General features: G+C 42.2%; 1 protein-coding gene across 2 annotated transcripts in view; it reads left to right on the forward strand.

Moving 5' to 3' along the window:
- Positions 1-17,627, forward strand: part of vps8 (VPS8 subunit of CORVET complex) — a 599,989-nt gene that overhangs the window by 86,580 nt on the left and 495,782 nt on the right. For both annotated transcript variants that reach the window (XM_080198763.1, XM_080198764.1), the window contains exons 17-18: positions 4,616-4,706; positions 14,750-14,796. In XM_080198763.1, the coding sequence (XP_080054889.1) occupies positions 4,616-4,706; positions 14,750-14,796 (138 nt within the window). The remainder of the gene's footprint in view (positions 1-4,615; positions 4,707-14,749; positions 14,797-17,627) is intronic.

The following is a 17,627-nucleotide window of genomic DNA, read 5'->3' on the forward strand; positions in this document are numbered from 1 at the left end:
CCTACAGCCACAGAACCATTTAAGTATTATGATAGAATCCTTATCCTTGTGATAAATCCCCTATCTTAATTGGTCTCCCATTCTTCTAATCTACTCTACCCCTGTGCAGCTGAGCCACTCCTGGTGCCATGGACCTGGCTCTTCCTGCATTCCTCTGCGAAACCACCAATCCCAACAGTCTCCATAATGGAAGGGGAGATGGACTCAGGGAACTCTTACTCTACCTGCCTAATGCCTTTGCTCTGCCTGGCGGTCATCCATTCCCTTTCTGTCTCTGTACTCTTTATTTCCGGTGTGCCCACCTCACTATACGTGCTATCCATGAAGGATTCATCCTTGCGGATTTTCCACAGCCACTCCAGTCACAGCTCCAGCTCCAAAGCATGGATTTCGAATAGCTGCAGCTTGAGATACTTCCTGCACACATGGTCACCTTGGAAATGCCTCTGACTTCCCATGTCACACAGGAGGAGCATTCCATGTGGCCAAGCTGCCCTGCCATGATTCACCTTTAAATTACTCCTTTTACTTTTACTTCAGTTACTTTATGGTGTAATAAGGACAATAGATATTCTCACCAGGTCTGCCTTACAAAGGGTGCTGCTGCTGTTTCTGAGGAAAGGAATCACCTGGCCCCCTCCTCACTGTGCTCTCTCAGTCACTAAATTCCAATCTTTGCACTCTACTGCAGTTCAAAGGTGTTAGAAAAGTACAATTTCCGGAGGCTTGAAAGCACACAAGATTTTCAGTAGGTGCCTGCATTACAGAGGCATGAAACAAGGATGAAAAATATCCAAAATTATACTTACAGAATTCTGTAATAAATAAGATACTGTTTAGCTTTATTCTGGAGTAAGATTAACAAAGATTGCAGCTCAAGTGTAACACCGCTAATTGAAACCTTGATGAAGCAAGATTATTGGGTTGTATAAATGCTAAAACAGCTCAAAGCTGGTAATTGGCTCCCAATTTCATTTTTATAAGAGCTTTTAGAAACATAAAGTCATTAAGCTTAACAGTCCCGTTTTGATAGATCAGCGCCAATTTCTCATATTCCTCTTTTCTCTTGAGAAACACAGGTAATTGATTTTTGAAGCTACTCGTCTCATGATTCCCTGATAACTCATTTTGCAGTTCTCTTCATCTTTGGTTGAAAAAGTTAGACCTGACCTCTTCATAATTGAAAGATGCTCTGTTTTAAATTGATGAACTTTCTCTTTGTATTGCCTATTTCTTGTCTTATTTTGTCACAGTGTTCAAAACCGTGTACAAAACAGAGCAAATAAAAGGAAACTAATATTACTGTTGGCCAGAGGATTGATAACACAGGACGTAGATTTAAGATAATTAGCAAAGAACCAGAGGTAACATGAGAAAAAAACACTCCGACATTAGAAAGTAGTTGGGAATGGAATGCACTGTCTAATAGAATGGTTGAAAAGCATCTTCTAAAGAGAGTCGGGCAAATAGCTGAAGGAGAAGAATACGGGGAAAGAGTGAGATTCGCTAGACCACTCTTTGAAAGAATCAGTACACGCTTGATGGACCGTATGGTTACATAGTCACTAAGTGTGGCCTTTTTTGAAATCCATGCTGACTAGGTTTTATTTGATTTTCAGTTTCTGGATGTTTCGTTTCATTAAGATTCCGTCATTGATTGTACCACAATATTAACCTAACTGCCTTGTAATTCACTGGATTTGATCAATCTCCCTTTTTAAATACTATAATAAGATTATCTCTTCCTCAGCAATGTTCCCTTAAATTCTTTTGCATGGCTGAGTTATTTCTTATAGAACGAGGGCTATGTGAAGCTTAAATAAAACTATCAAAATCTTAAACATAAGAACATAACATAAGAAATTGGAGCAGGAGTAGGCCATCTAGCCCTTCGAGCCTGCCCCGCCATTCAATAAGGTCATGGCTGATCTGTTGTGGCTCAGTTCCACTTTCCCGCCCTCTCCCCATAACCCTTAATCCCCTCTCTTATCAAGAACCCATCAACCCGCTTCTTAAAAATATTTAGCGAGGCAGCCTCCACCACTTCAACGGGCAGAGAATTCCAGAGATTCACCACCCTTTGAGTGAAGAAGTTCCTCCTCAACTCCGTTCTAAACCGCCTCCCCTTTATCTTGAGGCTGTGCCCCCTAGTCCTACTGTCTTTTTTGAGCGGGAAGAGTCTCTCCACCTCTATCCTATCCATCCCATTCATCATCTTATACGTCTCAATGAGATCTCCCCTCATTCTTCTAAACTCTAACGAGTACAAGCCTAGTTTATTCAGCCTCTCCTCATAGCTCAATCCCCTCAACTCCGGTATCAGCCTAGTAAACCTCCTCTGCACTCCCTCCAGGGCCAAAATATCCTTGCGCAGGTGCGGCGCCCAAAACTGCACACAGTACTCCAGCTGCGGCCTCACCAATGCCCTATACAGCTGTAGCAAGACCTCCCTACTTTTATATTCAATCCCCCTCGCTATGAAGGCCAGCATCCCATTCGCCTTCCTGACCACCTGCTGCACCTGCAAGCTGGGTTTTTGCGACTCTTGCACAAAATCTTGAAGTTCATTCACTTTTCCTGGGACTAATACAGAAGTTATACTGGAGCTCTCTGGAATTTACTTTAATTCTATTACATGGTGATCTTCTATTAGATTTTGACTAAGTGATCGACCAAATTTCTTGAAAGATCTCATGACTGGGTTCTTCAGCTGCTTGTCCTGGCTTTGGACATACATGGACTGCTTTTTCCCCAGACTGCACCCACGGCTTCTGTACAGATTTTTTTAAGCAAGCTGTTCGAAGCTGACTGCTTTCCTCCACAAGTCTCTATAAGGATCACTAGCGATATCTTCCATTAGCCGCAAGTGGGAGCAAGCTGCCGAGCATTCTTCTTCCCTCACAAAATCTAAACTGAACATAACTCTCTGCTTCTTTCAACAAACACACAGAAATAGATTAAACAAAGTAACCATCCACCCCACATCCCATTCCCTTGAGAATGTGGCCTGTGCTTGGATGCTCTCAAACACAAATATAGACAAATTATTTACCTTCCATACTACTGTTTGGTTCTGTAACCCATATGAATAGTTTGTATTAATAATGGAGCTTGAAGATCTTTCACCAGCCCCCCCTCTGGATGGGATTTTCTGGCTGTGCTCGCCCCAAGACTGGAAAATCGTGTCTGAGATCAACAGACCTTTGCATGGTTCATGTCCAACCCACTACGATTCCCATGGCAGGCGGTATGGGACTATTCTGCCCCCTGATTCCATTATAATATCAAAGATGGATGATTTATTGCTCAAGTTTTTTCACTATCAAGTCCAACCTTGCAAGACAAATATAAAGTTGGCTTTTAAGTATAATAATTAAGTTGCATTTACTTCACATTTGTGTATCAATTTCTGTGTCAGATACCCCCATCTATCTGCAGCTAAAATTGAAATTCCTAAAACTGCAAGTTATGGAATAAAACATTTGAATTATTAACTAGATACCTGCAACAATACTTGGGTCTGCTCCTCATGATTTGGGACATTTTTCTCTGTTGAAGGTGATTAAAAATACAAGTTTTTTGGAGTAGTTACTCAGACAGACTGTCCCGTGTGTGTGTGTACTTATGCCAGCTGATGTGAATTCTGTTTTTTTAGTTAGTTTTTATTTTGTAAAGTCAAAGTGATACAGTAGTCTAGACACTAAGGCTTTTAACTTACTTTTGAAAAATCAATACATCATTTAGGTGCAAGGGATCCACAATCATTGATTTATATTTCAGTAACACCAGTGGAGTGCTGCTTGATGATGCCTTTCATATTCCATTATATGGACCCTTTCAAAATTTCACTTTTCTCAGTCATTGAAGTGTTTTATATTTCAAAAATGGACCAGTTTGCTTAGGCAAGAGAGAAATTAATGCCTTTTCTGAGATTAGTGATTTGAAAAATTAAATTAGAATCATGGTATTCCTTCATTTTTGCAAGGACTGTGTTTAGAAAAGAAAAATAGTTTCTTTAACACTACACAAGATATTGACCTTGCTAAAGAAGCACCATTTAACTAAAGTTAAAGTTTATTTACTAGTCACAAGTAAGGCTTGCACTAACTGTGCAATGGAGTTACTGTGAAATTTCCCTAATTGCTGAAACCTGAAAACAGGTCTGAAACCTGTTAGGGTCAATGCACCCCAACGAGCACATCTTTCAGATTGTGGGAGGACGCCAGAGGAAACCCACATAAACATGGGGAGAACTTGCAAACTCCACACAAACAGTGACCGAAGCTGGTAATCGAACCTGGCGTCCTGGCGCTATGAGACAGCAGTGCTAACCACTGTGCATTATGATGGACAAAACTTGCCACTTATTCAGCTAAATTTTCCATTGCCAGTGTTTGAAGCTTAGAGCAAACCGAGATAATGTTTGAATTGTGGTATTGGCTGTAGCCACAGCTATATTGTGGAACTGGGTAACCACATCAGCCTCGACAGTTTAACTGCAGGTGACGTGTGATTGGTTTGCCCAGGCTGCAAGGAAGTACGTACTTCCTATTGATCCTAGTGTTTAGCAGTCTGAACCCTGATGTATCTTTCTCTTATCATGCTGTGTCTACAGAGGGTGGATTACCTGTTGAAGCAGGAGCGGTTCATTGAGGCTCTATCTCTGGCCTGGTCCTTTCATGAGGGAAAAGCCAAAGCTGTGGTTGGTGAGTGACAAACTTTTGTGTGTTCAGAATGGATTGGCCAATTCATTAGATGGTCTTTAAGATTTTAAAAATATATTTCACTCAGTCAGCCTGCTGCATCTGGCACTTCCAAGAGCAGTCTCACTAGTAGTCCCACTATCTCACTTTCCATCAGTAACCCTGGAGTTCCCCGTGCTCAAGTTTCAGTCTAATTCCCTCTTAATATTATTCATGGAATCTGCTTCCACCACCTTTCCAGGCAGAACCTTCATAATCGCAACAATTCTCTGACTAGAAAACATTCTCGCCTCCCTCTCGTCAAACTTTCGTCAACGATTTTATATCTCTGACTTCTAGTAATTGGCCATTTGTTAGTGTAGAAAGAAGAAAAACCATTCCCTCAGTAAATATCTTTTTTTATTTTCTAAAGACTGCTTGCTACCTGTCTGTTTACAGGGGCAGTGAATGTGTGTGTTGATTGGCTGTAAATTCAGTGACAAATGTAGGAAAAATGTCAATCCTTAGTGATGAATTCTGTAGATAGTTAGATAAAACAGTACGGTACAGGAGCAGGTCCTTTGGCCCACAATGCTGTGATGGGTATGATATCAAATTAAACTATGCCCTTTGTCCATATCCTTCTATTTCTTGCATATTATGTGTTTATCTAAAAGCCTCTTAAATGCCCCTATTGTATCTGCCTCCACCACCACCCCTGGCAGCACATTCCAGATACCTACCACTTTCTGTCCCTCACATCTCCTTCAAACTTTCTCCCTCTCACCTTAAGTCCATGCCCCCTAGTATTAGACATTCCAACTCTGGGGGAAAAGATTCTGACTGCCAACCATATCTATGTTTCTCATATTATAAAAGTCATAATTTTATAGATCTCTGCTCAGTCTCCACCACTCCAGAGAATTCTGCCAAATCCGAGGAAGAGGAGGAAGGGAATGTGAGAAGTTGCGATTAATTAAGAATAAGGTAGATTTTTGAAAGCTTGAGTTTTATAAAAAGGTGTAGAGAAGTGAAGAGCTCCACAGTTCTGCAACTGTAGGAAAGATTGAGTTGGATTAAAAAAATTGCAAAGGTTATGGATATCAATGAGAATAGATCAGACTGAATGGCCAGTTTCTGAATTGTATATTCTATATCACACATTGAAACATAGAAACATGGAAGATAGGAGCAGGGGGAGGCAATTTGGCTCTGCGAGCCCGTCCCACCATTCATTACAATCATGGCTGATCATCAAATTAGCCTATAATCCTGATTTTTTTTTCCCCATAACCTTTGATCCCATTTGCCCCAAGTGCTATATCCAGCCACCTCTTGAATACATTCATTGTTTTGGCATTAACTACTCCCTGTGGTATTGAATTCCACAGGCTCAGCACTCTTTGGGTGAAGAAATATCTCTGCACCTCCGTCCTAAATGGTCTCCCCCGATTCCTCAGACTGTGACCCTTGGTTCTGGACATCCCCACACCGGGAATAACCTTCCTGTATCTACCCTGTCTAGTCCTGTTAGAATTTTATAAGTCTCTGAGATCACCCCTTCATTCGTCTGAACTCCAGCGAAAACAATCCTAACCTAGTCAATCTTTCCTCATACATCAGTCCTGCCATTTTATAAATCTGAGATTCCCCCCACCTCATTTGTCTGAACTCAGTGAAAACAATCCTAACCTAATGAAGCTTTTGTGAAGTGATTAAATTATCAAAAAAGTCAAATTTATGGTACAGTATTTCACAGACATTTGTAGTGGTTTGAAAAAGTGTTTTTAAAATAGAAAAAGTGTTTTTAAAATAGATAAAGCGAGGTTCATATAATAATATGACTATAGCTTTTGCAAAGATACTTCACTGAGGCAATTCAGATTAATAATAAACAAATTAACAATTAGATTTTCTATGTATTTATTTTTCAATATAGAAGAATGTCAGTCAGGCCATGTACTTCACTGTCTGTGGAACCTCTAGGATGTCTTTATGACAGACATGAGGGGAAACTTCAGCTGCAGTGACCCAGTAGTTTCAGATTTTTGTCATCTATTTTGAGAAAGTTTAGTGTCTTGAGAATGTTATGATGGCAGCTTTAGTTATGAGCACCATCGATTTTCTCCTTCCTCAGTGAATGTGTTGTTGTCTTGAGGTTTTCTATTTAGTAATTCATTGTTATTTAGCCTACAGTAATTTTACAGGAAAATTATCTTCCCTTAGTGTGTTCCCCCTACTCCCTTTGGGGCAAATTAATATTTTGAGACAGATTAAATGCTTTCCATCTTCAATTCGTCTGTAAACCTCACCTTAAACTTTTTTGGATGTATTCTAATGCATATCAAGACTTTGCTGATCCTTCACCCATCCTGTTAATTTGCCTTAGCTACTGGTCTCCCAATATCTCAAAACTAAGAACAAAGAACAATACAGCACAGGAAACAGGCCCTTCGGCCCTCCAAGCCTGCGCTGCTCATTGGTCCAACTAGACCATTCGTTTGTATCCCTCCATTCCCAGTCTGCTCATGAGACTATCCAGATAAGTCCTAAATGATCCCAGTGTGTCCACCTCCACCACCCTACTTGGCAGTGCATTCCAGGCCCCCACCACCCTCTGTGTAAAAAACGCCCCTCTGATATCCGAGTTAAACCTCGCCCCTCTCACCTTGAACCTGTGACCCCTCGTGATCGTCACCTCCGACCTGGAAAAAAGCTTCCTATCTATACCCTTCGTAATTTTACACACCTCTATTAGGCCTCCCCTCATTCTCTGTCTTTCCAGGGAGAACAACCCCAGTTTACCCAATGTCTCCTCATAGCTATGACCCTCCATACCAGGCAACATCGTGGTAAACCTCCTTTGCACTCTCTCCAAAGCCTCCACGTCCTTCTGGTAGTGTGTCGACCAGAACTGGATGCAGTACCCCAAATGTGGCCTAACCAACGTTCTATACAGCTGTAACATCAGACTCCAGTTTTTATATTCTATAACCCGTCCTATAAAGGCAAGCATGCCGTATGCCTTCTTCACCACCTTCTCCACCTGTGCTGCCACCTTCAAGGATCTGTGGACTTGCACACCCAGGTCCCTTTGTGTCCCTCACATCTTGAAGGTTCTGCCATTTATTGTATAACTCCCCCCCCTACATTAGTTCTACCAAAATGCATCACTTTGCATTTATCTGGGTTAAATTCCATCTGCCATTTCTCTGCCCAATTTTCCAGCCTATCTATATCCTACTGTATTGTCTGATAACGTTCATCGTTATCAGCAAGTCCAGCCATCTTTGTGTCATCCGCAAACTTACTGATCACACTGTGCTGATCTTGGCTATAAAATTCAGATTATTGTGTTTCTGTTACTCCCCGATCTCATTTCTCCCCAACTTTGTGACTTCCTACTTCCTCTAGCCTTACACGCTACGTCTCCCTAGTGTTTGTAAAATTATTTTAAAAATTGTAAACTGCTAAGAGGCGATAGCTTTGCATGGTCCCTTTTTTCTGTGCTGAGAGTGTGAAAAAAAATGCAGGGGCCTTATGGGGTCCCAGAATGAAAGGCCCAGCATTGGAAGGCCCAGCAACAGGTTACCTTGGTAAGAGGCTTTCAGGCATTCAAATTTTTTTTAAATTAAGCCAACGATTTGAATTGGGCACTTAGATAGCAAGCACGTATTAGATTTAAATTTGATGGTTTTGGCAACATGGGACCAATCATATTGTTGGGGATACTGATGTGGGTATAAAAGGAAGGAGGCAGTGGGACAAAAGCAGAGAGCAATTGCCACCTTCCAGAGTAACAGCTCTGAGTTCACCTCTCAATTCCAGAGACAGAGACCAACTGCCATCTACCACAGCTCATAGCTTTTAGCTCAAAGCCTCATCTCGAAAGTAAAAGTACCAAAGAAGAAAGAGGTTCCAGTCAGAAGAATCAACAGACAGGACCCAGAATATTCTGGAAGACACCAAATCTGGCTGTGATTGGGAGAGTGACTAAAATTCTATTTTGTTGATGAGTGGGAATTGTATTTATCTGAACAGAAATCCAATAGAATCGTATTTGATGCAGTTTGTTAATAGTTTAGTTAATGTGTTCATTGTTAGTTAGATAAATAAATTGTTACACGTTGACTTTAGAGAGTCAGGGAGTTATTTTTATTTACCCACCAGAAGTTGCTGAAGAGCAGATCACACCATTTTGAGCACACTTTTTACAGATTATAGGGCGAGGTACTGCTCTTTGGGGCTTTCGGCCTCAGTCTAAAGAGGGGATCTGCCTCTGCTTTATAGCACTGGCAAAACTCTTGGTGCTGTTCAATGCAGAGAAGGTCCAAGCAAAATCTTAATCTCGGCCTGGGAAGACTGTTGTGAGAATGGACCTTGAATCCATGAATTTAATAGTTCATATATTCAAGAACCTGGCCATGGGATGATGAGGTGGCAGGGAAGGACTGAGAGGAAATGAAATTGCAGGGACACAGTATGTAAGATGTCTGAAAGCCCATTATCTGAACATTGCCAGCATGTACATATTTGGTCAGGTTCTTCAAATTCCGCTTTTTAACCCCTCCACCTTGCCTATTGAGGAGTGTTAATGTTGAGGCCATGCGTTCTGAGCTGATGGAAGAATCCAGAAGTTTGTCTCAAATCCATCCATGCTGTGCAATGACCAAGCATAACACCATTATGAATAAGAACAAGGGAAGTGGTTGACAGGAAAAGTGAGAGAAACATAACAGCGCAGCTGGAAATCAAGTGGAACTGTGAAGATGTGACATTTTAAGTAAGATATAAATAAACATGTATTGAGACAGAGAGATCGCAGACTGTTGCCATTAAGTGAAATTGGTTGGTTTAATTGTGTGCAGCCAGTCAAGTGGTGGTCTGTGCAAAACAACTTTGCAGCAAAACAGAGATCCTTTGCAAATCATCCAAAGATACAACTGAGTGAAGTCAGTTTTAATTTAAATTGAATTTATTCTCTCTAAAATAGTATACAGTAAAGATCCAAATTTCCCAATTTGTCACCCTGATTTGAAATCTATAATTTTCCTGTTTCTCTCATTTGTTTTTTCTACTATTATTGTACGTGTCCCACAAAATCATTTTCCCCTGTTTCAATTTGTTTTCTAATTACCTGCATCAAAAGAGAAAGCCAAGTAGTTTCCTCATGATAGTGAAAAGCTTGTTTCACTGCTTTACAGTCATAGTGACCTTTTTGTTGAGCGTTAACGAATGGAAGAAAATAAAAATCCCCAATTGTAACAATCGATTAAAGCCAAGCACCTTAAAATGCAAAATAATGTGAATTATAATTGGGTGGCTAGAATAGGAAACACTGAAATCAGAAAGTTTTTTTTGTGTGGATTAGGTTTCTTTTCCATCAAATTGAAATTGAGTGTTGGTTGAATGGTGACCAGAAGTTTTTGTGAAGTTTGCTTTTGCAAATGGATGCTGCATCATGCCCTTCCTTGATGGAAAACTGGGCCTGTTCGAACACTTGTGATTTGATTACAGAGAAGCCACATTGATTGGAGAGAAGCCTCGAGTGGGTGGCACAGTGGTTGGCACGGCTGCCTCTCAGCAACAGAGACCCAGGTTCGATTCCTGGCTGGGTCACTGTCTGTGCAGAGTCTGCGTGTTCTCCCTGTGCCTGCTTGGGTTTCCTCCAGGTGCTCCTGCTTCCTCCCATAGTCTGAAAGATGTGCTGGTTAGTTGCATTTCCCATGCTAAATTCTCCCTCGGTGTACCTGAATAGGTGCTGGAATGTGGTGACAAGGGGGATTCTCACAGTAACTTCATTGTAGTGTTATGTAAACGGACTTGTGACACTAATAAATAAATGACCATTCATAGCTATTTCTATGAAACATTTTACACTTTTTGAAGATCGCATGCCATTGCTTTAGTAAAACGTTGACAGTGTAAACACGTACAAACCTGCATCTCAACAACAGCTTTTGCAGTGTGAATAGAACCAAACCACAAAGGAGTAAGTGAATAATTAAACCATCCATGATAGTGTTTTGGTTAATTAACATACAGTGTCGGGGACTTATAGGGCCCATTCGCCACAGACGGAAACTCTCGTGTATAAAGCTAGTCTCAGTAATGGTGACTATTGATTGTCAGAAAAATCTGTTTGGTTCACTAATGTCTTTTAGGGAAGGAAATCTGCTGTCCTATGATAGTTTGGCCTACGTGTGACTCCAGACCCACAGAAATGTGGTTGACTCTCAACTAACCCCTGAAATGGCCAGGCAAGACATTCAGTTCATGGGCAATCAGGGCTGGGTGACCAAATTCTGGCCCAGCCAGTGACACCCACATCCCATGAAAGACTTTTAAAAATGGCAAAAGATCTATAGGGCTGATTAGAAAATTATTTTGCTGAGTTTTAGGATCACAGGTGTTCCAACAGGCCCAGTTTTCCATCAAGGTAGCTGTATGAGTTTAACTCATCACAGCGGAGATTCTCAGGACTGTATCTGTTCACTTCAGAAAGAGTGAAAGATGGTTGGTGTGCTCCATGGAAGAAATTTAACTCATTGGGCCAAACAATATAGGCAGGAGGACCTGTTTGGGGAATATCAGGAACTAGGAACCAGATTAAAGAACAGGTTCTCGAGGGTTATAATCTCTGGATTATTACCCGAGCCACGTGCAAATTGGCAAAGAGAGAAGATGATTAGGGAGGTAAATATGTGGTTAATGGAATGGTATGAGAATGAGGGATTCCATTTTGTGGGGCACTGGCAATCAGTATTGGAACAGCAGAGAACTGTACCGGTGGGATGTGCTTCACCTGAACCGATCTGGGACCAGGATCGTAGTGAAAAGGTTAAATAGGGAAGTCACAAGGACTAGTTAATGGGGGCAGGGTTCCGTGGAAGTTAATAAAGTTTCCAGAACTAGTCATAGAGTAAAGAGGATCGAAATTGGCAGGAATGAAACTTCAGGCACAGCAGATAAAGGAGCAACTATGGGAAGGGAGTAGTTGATACAGCAGTGAGAGCGCTTTACCTAAATGCACGCAGGAAACGCAACAAGCTAAATGAGCAGTTCCGCATGTTGTAATTGGAAGGTGCGATGTTGTGGATGTTGCAGACGTGTGGCTGCAAGGGGATCAAAGGTGGGATCTGAATATTGAAGGCCAGGCCGATGGGGAGAGGAGGCGGGGTTGCCTTGTTGATAAGAAGCAAATTAAATCATTAGCAAGAAGTGATATAGGGCTGGACGACGTAGAATTTGTGCGAGTAGAGTTGAGGAATCATAAAGGGAAAAAGACCCGATGGGAGTTACGTACAGGTCCCCAAGCAGTAGTCAGAATATCAGACAGAAAATAAACCAGGAGATAGAAAAGGCAGGTAAGAAAGGCAATGTTACAGTAATCATGGAGGATTTCAATTTGCAGGTGGACTGGAAAAATCAAGTTGGCAGCGGATCCCAAGATAAAGAATTTATGGAATGTCTATGGGATGGTTTTTTTTGGATCAGCTTGTGCTAAAGCCCAGTAGGGAACAGGCACTTCTGGATCTGGTGATGTGTAATGAGGCAGACTCGATCAGGGAACCAGATTAAAGAACAGGTTCTCGAGGGTTACAATCTCTGGATTATTACCCGAGCCACGTGCAAATTGGCAAAGAGAGAAGATGATTAGGGAGGTAAAAGGTAAGAGGGAAGAACGGACATTGGACCGCTGGAAAATGAGCTTGGAGAAGTAGTAATGGGGGACAAAGAAATAGCAGGGGATCTGAATGGGTATTCTGTATCAGTCTATACGGTGGAAGACGTGCCACAACTTCGAGAGTCGGGGGCAGAAGTAAATGTAGTGGCCGTCACTAAGGCGAAGGTGCTAAGGAAGCTGAAAGATCTGAAGGTGGATAAATCATCTGGGCCGGATGAACTACACCCCAGGGTTCTGAAGGAGATAGCTGAGGTGATTGTGGAGGCATTGGTGGTGATCTTTCAGGAACCACTGGAATCAGGGAAGATCCCAGGGTACTTGAAAAGGCTAATGTAACACCGCTGTTTAAGAAGGGAGGGGGAAAGGCAGTGGACAGGAAATTATAGGCCAGTTTGCTTGACCTCAGTCTTGGGGTCCATTTTTAAGGATGAAATTGTGGAACTGCATGGCAAAATAGGGCTGAGTCAGCACGGCTCAGTTAAAGGGGAGGTCATGTCTGACAAATCTGTTAGAATTCGTTGAGGAGGTAACAAAGAAGTTAGACAACGGAGAGCCAGTGGATGTGATTTATTTGGATTTCTAGAAAGCCTTTGACATGGTGCCTTACAGGAGGCTGCTAAATAAACAAAGAGCCAATAGCGTTAGAGTCAAAGTACTGGCATGGATGGAAGATTGGCTGACAGGAGGCAGAGAGCTAGGATAAGGGGGTCCTTTTCAGGATGGCAACTGGTGACTAGTGGTGTGCCGCAGTGGTGGGACCTCAACTTTTCACAATATGCATTAAAGATCCGGAAGATGGAACTGAGTGCATGGTTGCTAAATTTGCATATGATACAAAGATATGTAGATGGAAAGGTAGTGTTGAGGAAGTAGGGAGGCTGCAGAATGATTTGGACAGGCTAAGAGAGTGGGCAAAGAAGTGGCAGATGGAATACAATGTGGGAAAGTGTGAGATTATGCACTTTGGTAGGAAGAATAGACTATTTTCTTACCGGGGAAAGGTTTTGGAAATCTGAAGCACAAAGAGACTTGGATTCAGGACTCCCTTAAGATTAACATGCAGGTTCAGTTGGCAGTTAAGGAGGCAAGTTCAATGTTGGCATTTATTTCTAGATCGCTAGAATACAAGAGCAGGGATGTACTGCTGAGGCAATATAAGCTTTGGTCAGACCCCATTGGAATATTGTGAGTAGTTTTGGGCTCCATACTTAAGGAAGGATGTCCTGGTCTTGGAAGGGGTCCAGAGGAGGTTCACAAGAATGATCCCAGGAATGAAGGGTTTGTCACGTGAGGAGCGGTTGAGGAGTCTGGATCTGTACTCGATGGAGTTTAGAAGTATGAGGAGGGATCTTATAGAAACTTACAGGATTTGGAAAGGCTGAGATAGAGTGGACAGGGAGAGGATATTTCCACTAGTGAGAGAGACTAGAACCAGAGAGCACAAACTCAGAGTGAAGGGATGCGCATTTAAAACTGAGATGAGGAGGAATTTCTTCAGCCAGAGGCTGGTGAATCTGTGGAACTCATTGCCACAGAGGGTTGTTGAGACCCTCAACATTGTGTCTGTAAGACAGAGACAGATGGATTCTTGTTCAGTAAGGGGATCAAAGGTTATGGGGAGCAGGCAGCAGAATGGGGATGAAAACAAATATCAGCCATGATTGAATGGCGGGCGGAGCAGACTCGTAGAAACATGGAAGATAGGAGCAGGAAGAGGCCATTTGGCCCTTCGTGCTTGCTCCACCATTCATTGTGATCATGGCTGATCATCCAACTCAATAGCCTAATCTTGCTTTCTCCCCATAACCTTTGACGGGCCGAATGGCCTAAATCTCCACTATCTTACGGTCTTATGGTTGTTTATAACTCTTTAGTTTATTTGCCTATAACTTGCCTATTATCCTGAAAAATTGTGCAGTATAAAATTGAAAGAAATTGGAATAGTGTCAACCAGAGTGTCTTTGGAACTAAAAAAAACCCTTGTATTTCCGCATTCTGTGCGCCGAGCATTTAATATTGAGCCCAACGTTGTGTAAATGCAGACTGTGTTTCTAATTATGTTTTTTAATGTGGTTATCCGTGTACACACACCAGCCACCCTGAGGTGCCTCTCAGTCAGGCTGATGGCTTAGAGTTGAATTATTATGACACTGTTGTCTTGGGGACTTGTGGCGAACTGGAAACTGGAGTGAGGCGGCTGTAGGCTGTTTTTACAAAGTTTAGGGACCCTGGGACTGGACAGACGATATTCTAACATTCTCACCTGTTTCCTCATTTCCTCGCTTCTATGTTGCACATTTCTCCATTGACTATTCATTGCACAAATGCAAGTTCTTTTGAAGTCTGGTCTATCTAATTAACTTTTCTCTTTTATTCTCAGGCTTGTTTGGAGATCAGAGCAAGCGGAAGGGTGTCGTGGCCGATCGGGTAAAGTACTGCCTATTAATGAGCTTCACTCTGTTTTGTTTATCATTCTGAAGCTCATTTTCAACAGCCAATTGAGTGCTCAGTACCTCAGTTCACCAAACCTTGAGCTGTTGGTACCAACTGCACAGTTGAAGGACTCATGTATTTGTGTCTTAGGCTTCTGTTTTTTATGTTAGTCTTGCCTAGCAGATGAATAATAAAACTGTCGCATTGTGCTTATCTGAAGGGTAGGTTAAATAGAGTACAGAGGGTGGTGAGTGTCTGGAGCGAGCTGCCAGAAGCAGTGGTTGAGAAGGTACGATTTTGCCTTTTAAAGAGCATTTAGACAGTTACATATGGGTAAGATGGGTATAAAGGGATATGGGCCAAACATGGCAATTGATTTAGTAAAAAAAGGTGGCATGGACAAGTTGGGTAAAGGGCCTGTTCCCATGTTGTGACTCTGAGAATCCTTTGGCTGTAACTTCTCACAGAGGTATCAGTGCATCATGATATAATAACTTGCAAGTGAAAGTCTGTGGCTCACTTTCATGTGATTCAGTGTGCCTATAGGCGTTTCCTACTCTTCAACACAAACTCGGGACAGAAAAGATTTACCAGGTGTTGCCTGGCATGGAGGGTATTAGCTATGAGGAAAGATTGGAGAAACTTAGTTTGTTCTCACTGGAACGATGAAGTTTGAGGGGCGGCCTGATCGAAGTCTACAAGATTATGAGAGACATGGACAGAGTGGATAGTCAGAAGCTTTTTCCCAGGTAGAAGTGTCAGTTATTAGGGGGCATAAGTTTAAGATGCGAGGGATAAGGCTTAAGGGTGGGTCGTGCCTCACAAACCTTATCGAGTTTTTTGAAAAGGTGACCAAAGAGGTGGATAAGGGTAAGGCAGCTGACGTGGTGTATATGGATTTTAGTAAAGCATTTGATAAGGTTCCCCATGGTAGGCTATTGCAGAAAATGCAGATGCATGGGATTGAGGGTGATTTAGCAGTTTGGATCAGGAATTGGCTAGCTGATAGAAGGTGGTGGTTGATGGGAAATATTCAACCTGGAGTTCAGTTAAAAGTGGTGTACCTCAAGGATCTGTTTGGGGCCTCTGCTGTTTGTCATTTTTATAAATGGCCTAGATGAGGGTGTAGAAGGATGGATTAGTAAATTTGCTGACGACACCAAAGTTGGAGGAGTTGTAGACAGTGAGGATGGATGTTACAGTTTGCAGAGGGACATAGATAAGCTGCAGAGCTGGGCTGAGAGGTGACAGATGGAGTTTAATACGGAAAAGTGTGAGGTGATTCACTTTGGAAAGAGTAACAGGAGTACAGAATATAGGGCTAATGGAAGGACTCTTAGTAGCATTGACGAGCAGAGAGATCTCGGTGTACATGTGCATAGCTCCCTGAAAATTGGCACTCAGGTTGATAAGGTTGTCAAGAAGGCGTACGGTGTGTTAGCTTTTATTGGTAGAGGGATTGAATTTCGGAGCCGTGAGGTCATGTTACAACTGTACAAAACTCTGGTGCAGCCGCACTTGGAGTATTGCGTACAGTTCTGGTCGCCGCATTATAAGAAAGATGTGGAGGCATTGGAGAGGGTGTAGAGGAGGTTTACCAGGATGTTGCCTGGTATGGTGGGAAGGTCTTATGAGGAAAGGCTGAGGGACTTGAGGTTATTTTCATTGGAGAGAAGGTGGTTACAAGGTGACCTGATTGAGGCATACAAGATGATCAAAGGATTGGATAGGGTGGACAGTGAGAGCCTTTTACCTTGGATGGTGATGGCTAACACAAGGGGACATAACTTTAAATTAAGGGGTGGTAATTATAGGACGGATGTCAGAGGTAGGTTCTTTACTCAGAGGGTAGTAAGGTCGTGGAATGCCCTGCCTGCAGCAGTTGTGGACTCGCCAATATTAAGGGCATTCAAATGGTCAGTGGATAGGCATATTGGAATAGTTTAGGTTAGAGGGTCATTAGATTGGTTCCACTGGTGGGCGCAACATCGAAGGCCGAAGGGCCTGTACTGCGCTGTAATGTTCTATGTTCTATGCACAAGGCAAGTTTTTTACACGGAGGATGATGGGTGCCTGGAACTTGCTTGCCGGGGGAGGTGGTGACTTTTAAGGGGCATCTTGACAAATACATGAGTGGGATGGGAATAGAGGGATACGGCCCACGAAAGCTCAGGGGTTTTAGTTCAGTTGGGCAGCATGGTTGATGCAAGCTTGGAGGGCTGAAGGGTCTGTTCCTATGCTGTAATTTTCTTTGTTAAACTTCTAACAAACGACCACAAGCCTTTGATGACCTCATTTCTTGGTGAAGAATTCTTGTTCTAACTCTGAAGATTTCTGGTTTAGATTATCTACATTCTTCTGGTAGTGTGGCGACAAGAACTGCATGCAATATTCCAAATGTGGCCAAATTAAAGTTTTATACAGCTGTGACATAAGTTCCCAACTTTCATACTCAACACCCTGGCTGATGAAAACCAGATAGGAATTCTTGAGTTGCATTCCCACTCTTAACATTTTTATTAGTCTTTGAAAATTGAAGTTATTGAGTTATATAATTTGCTAACAACATTTTGCAGTAGCCAGGCAACTGTCCCTCCCTGTTTGTTTATATTGGGCTCATCATTCCTAGACAATTGCAGGCAGTCATCTACAATTTTAAAAAATTGTAATCAAAGTTTCTTAAAAATTCATCAGTGGGGTATATCATCAATGACTGGGCCAGCATTTATTGCCCATCGCTATTTGCCCTTGAACTGAGTGGCTTGCTAGACCATTTCAGAGGACGGTTAAAATTATTTTCAAAAAAACTCTGATGACTGAAGTCA

The sequence above is a fragment of the Carcharhinus amblyrhynchos genome, chromosome 11 (genome assembly GCF_965287045.1).
Source record: "Carcharhinus amblyrhynchos chromosome 11, sCarAmb.v2.hapA, whole genome shotgun sequence".
NCBI lineage: Eukaryota > Metazoa > Chordata > Chondrichthyes > Carcharhiniformes > Carcharhinidae > Carcharhinus > Carcharhinus amblyrhynchos.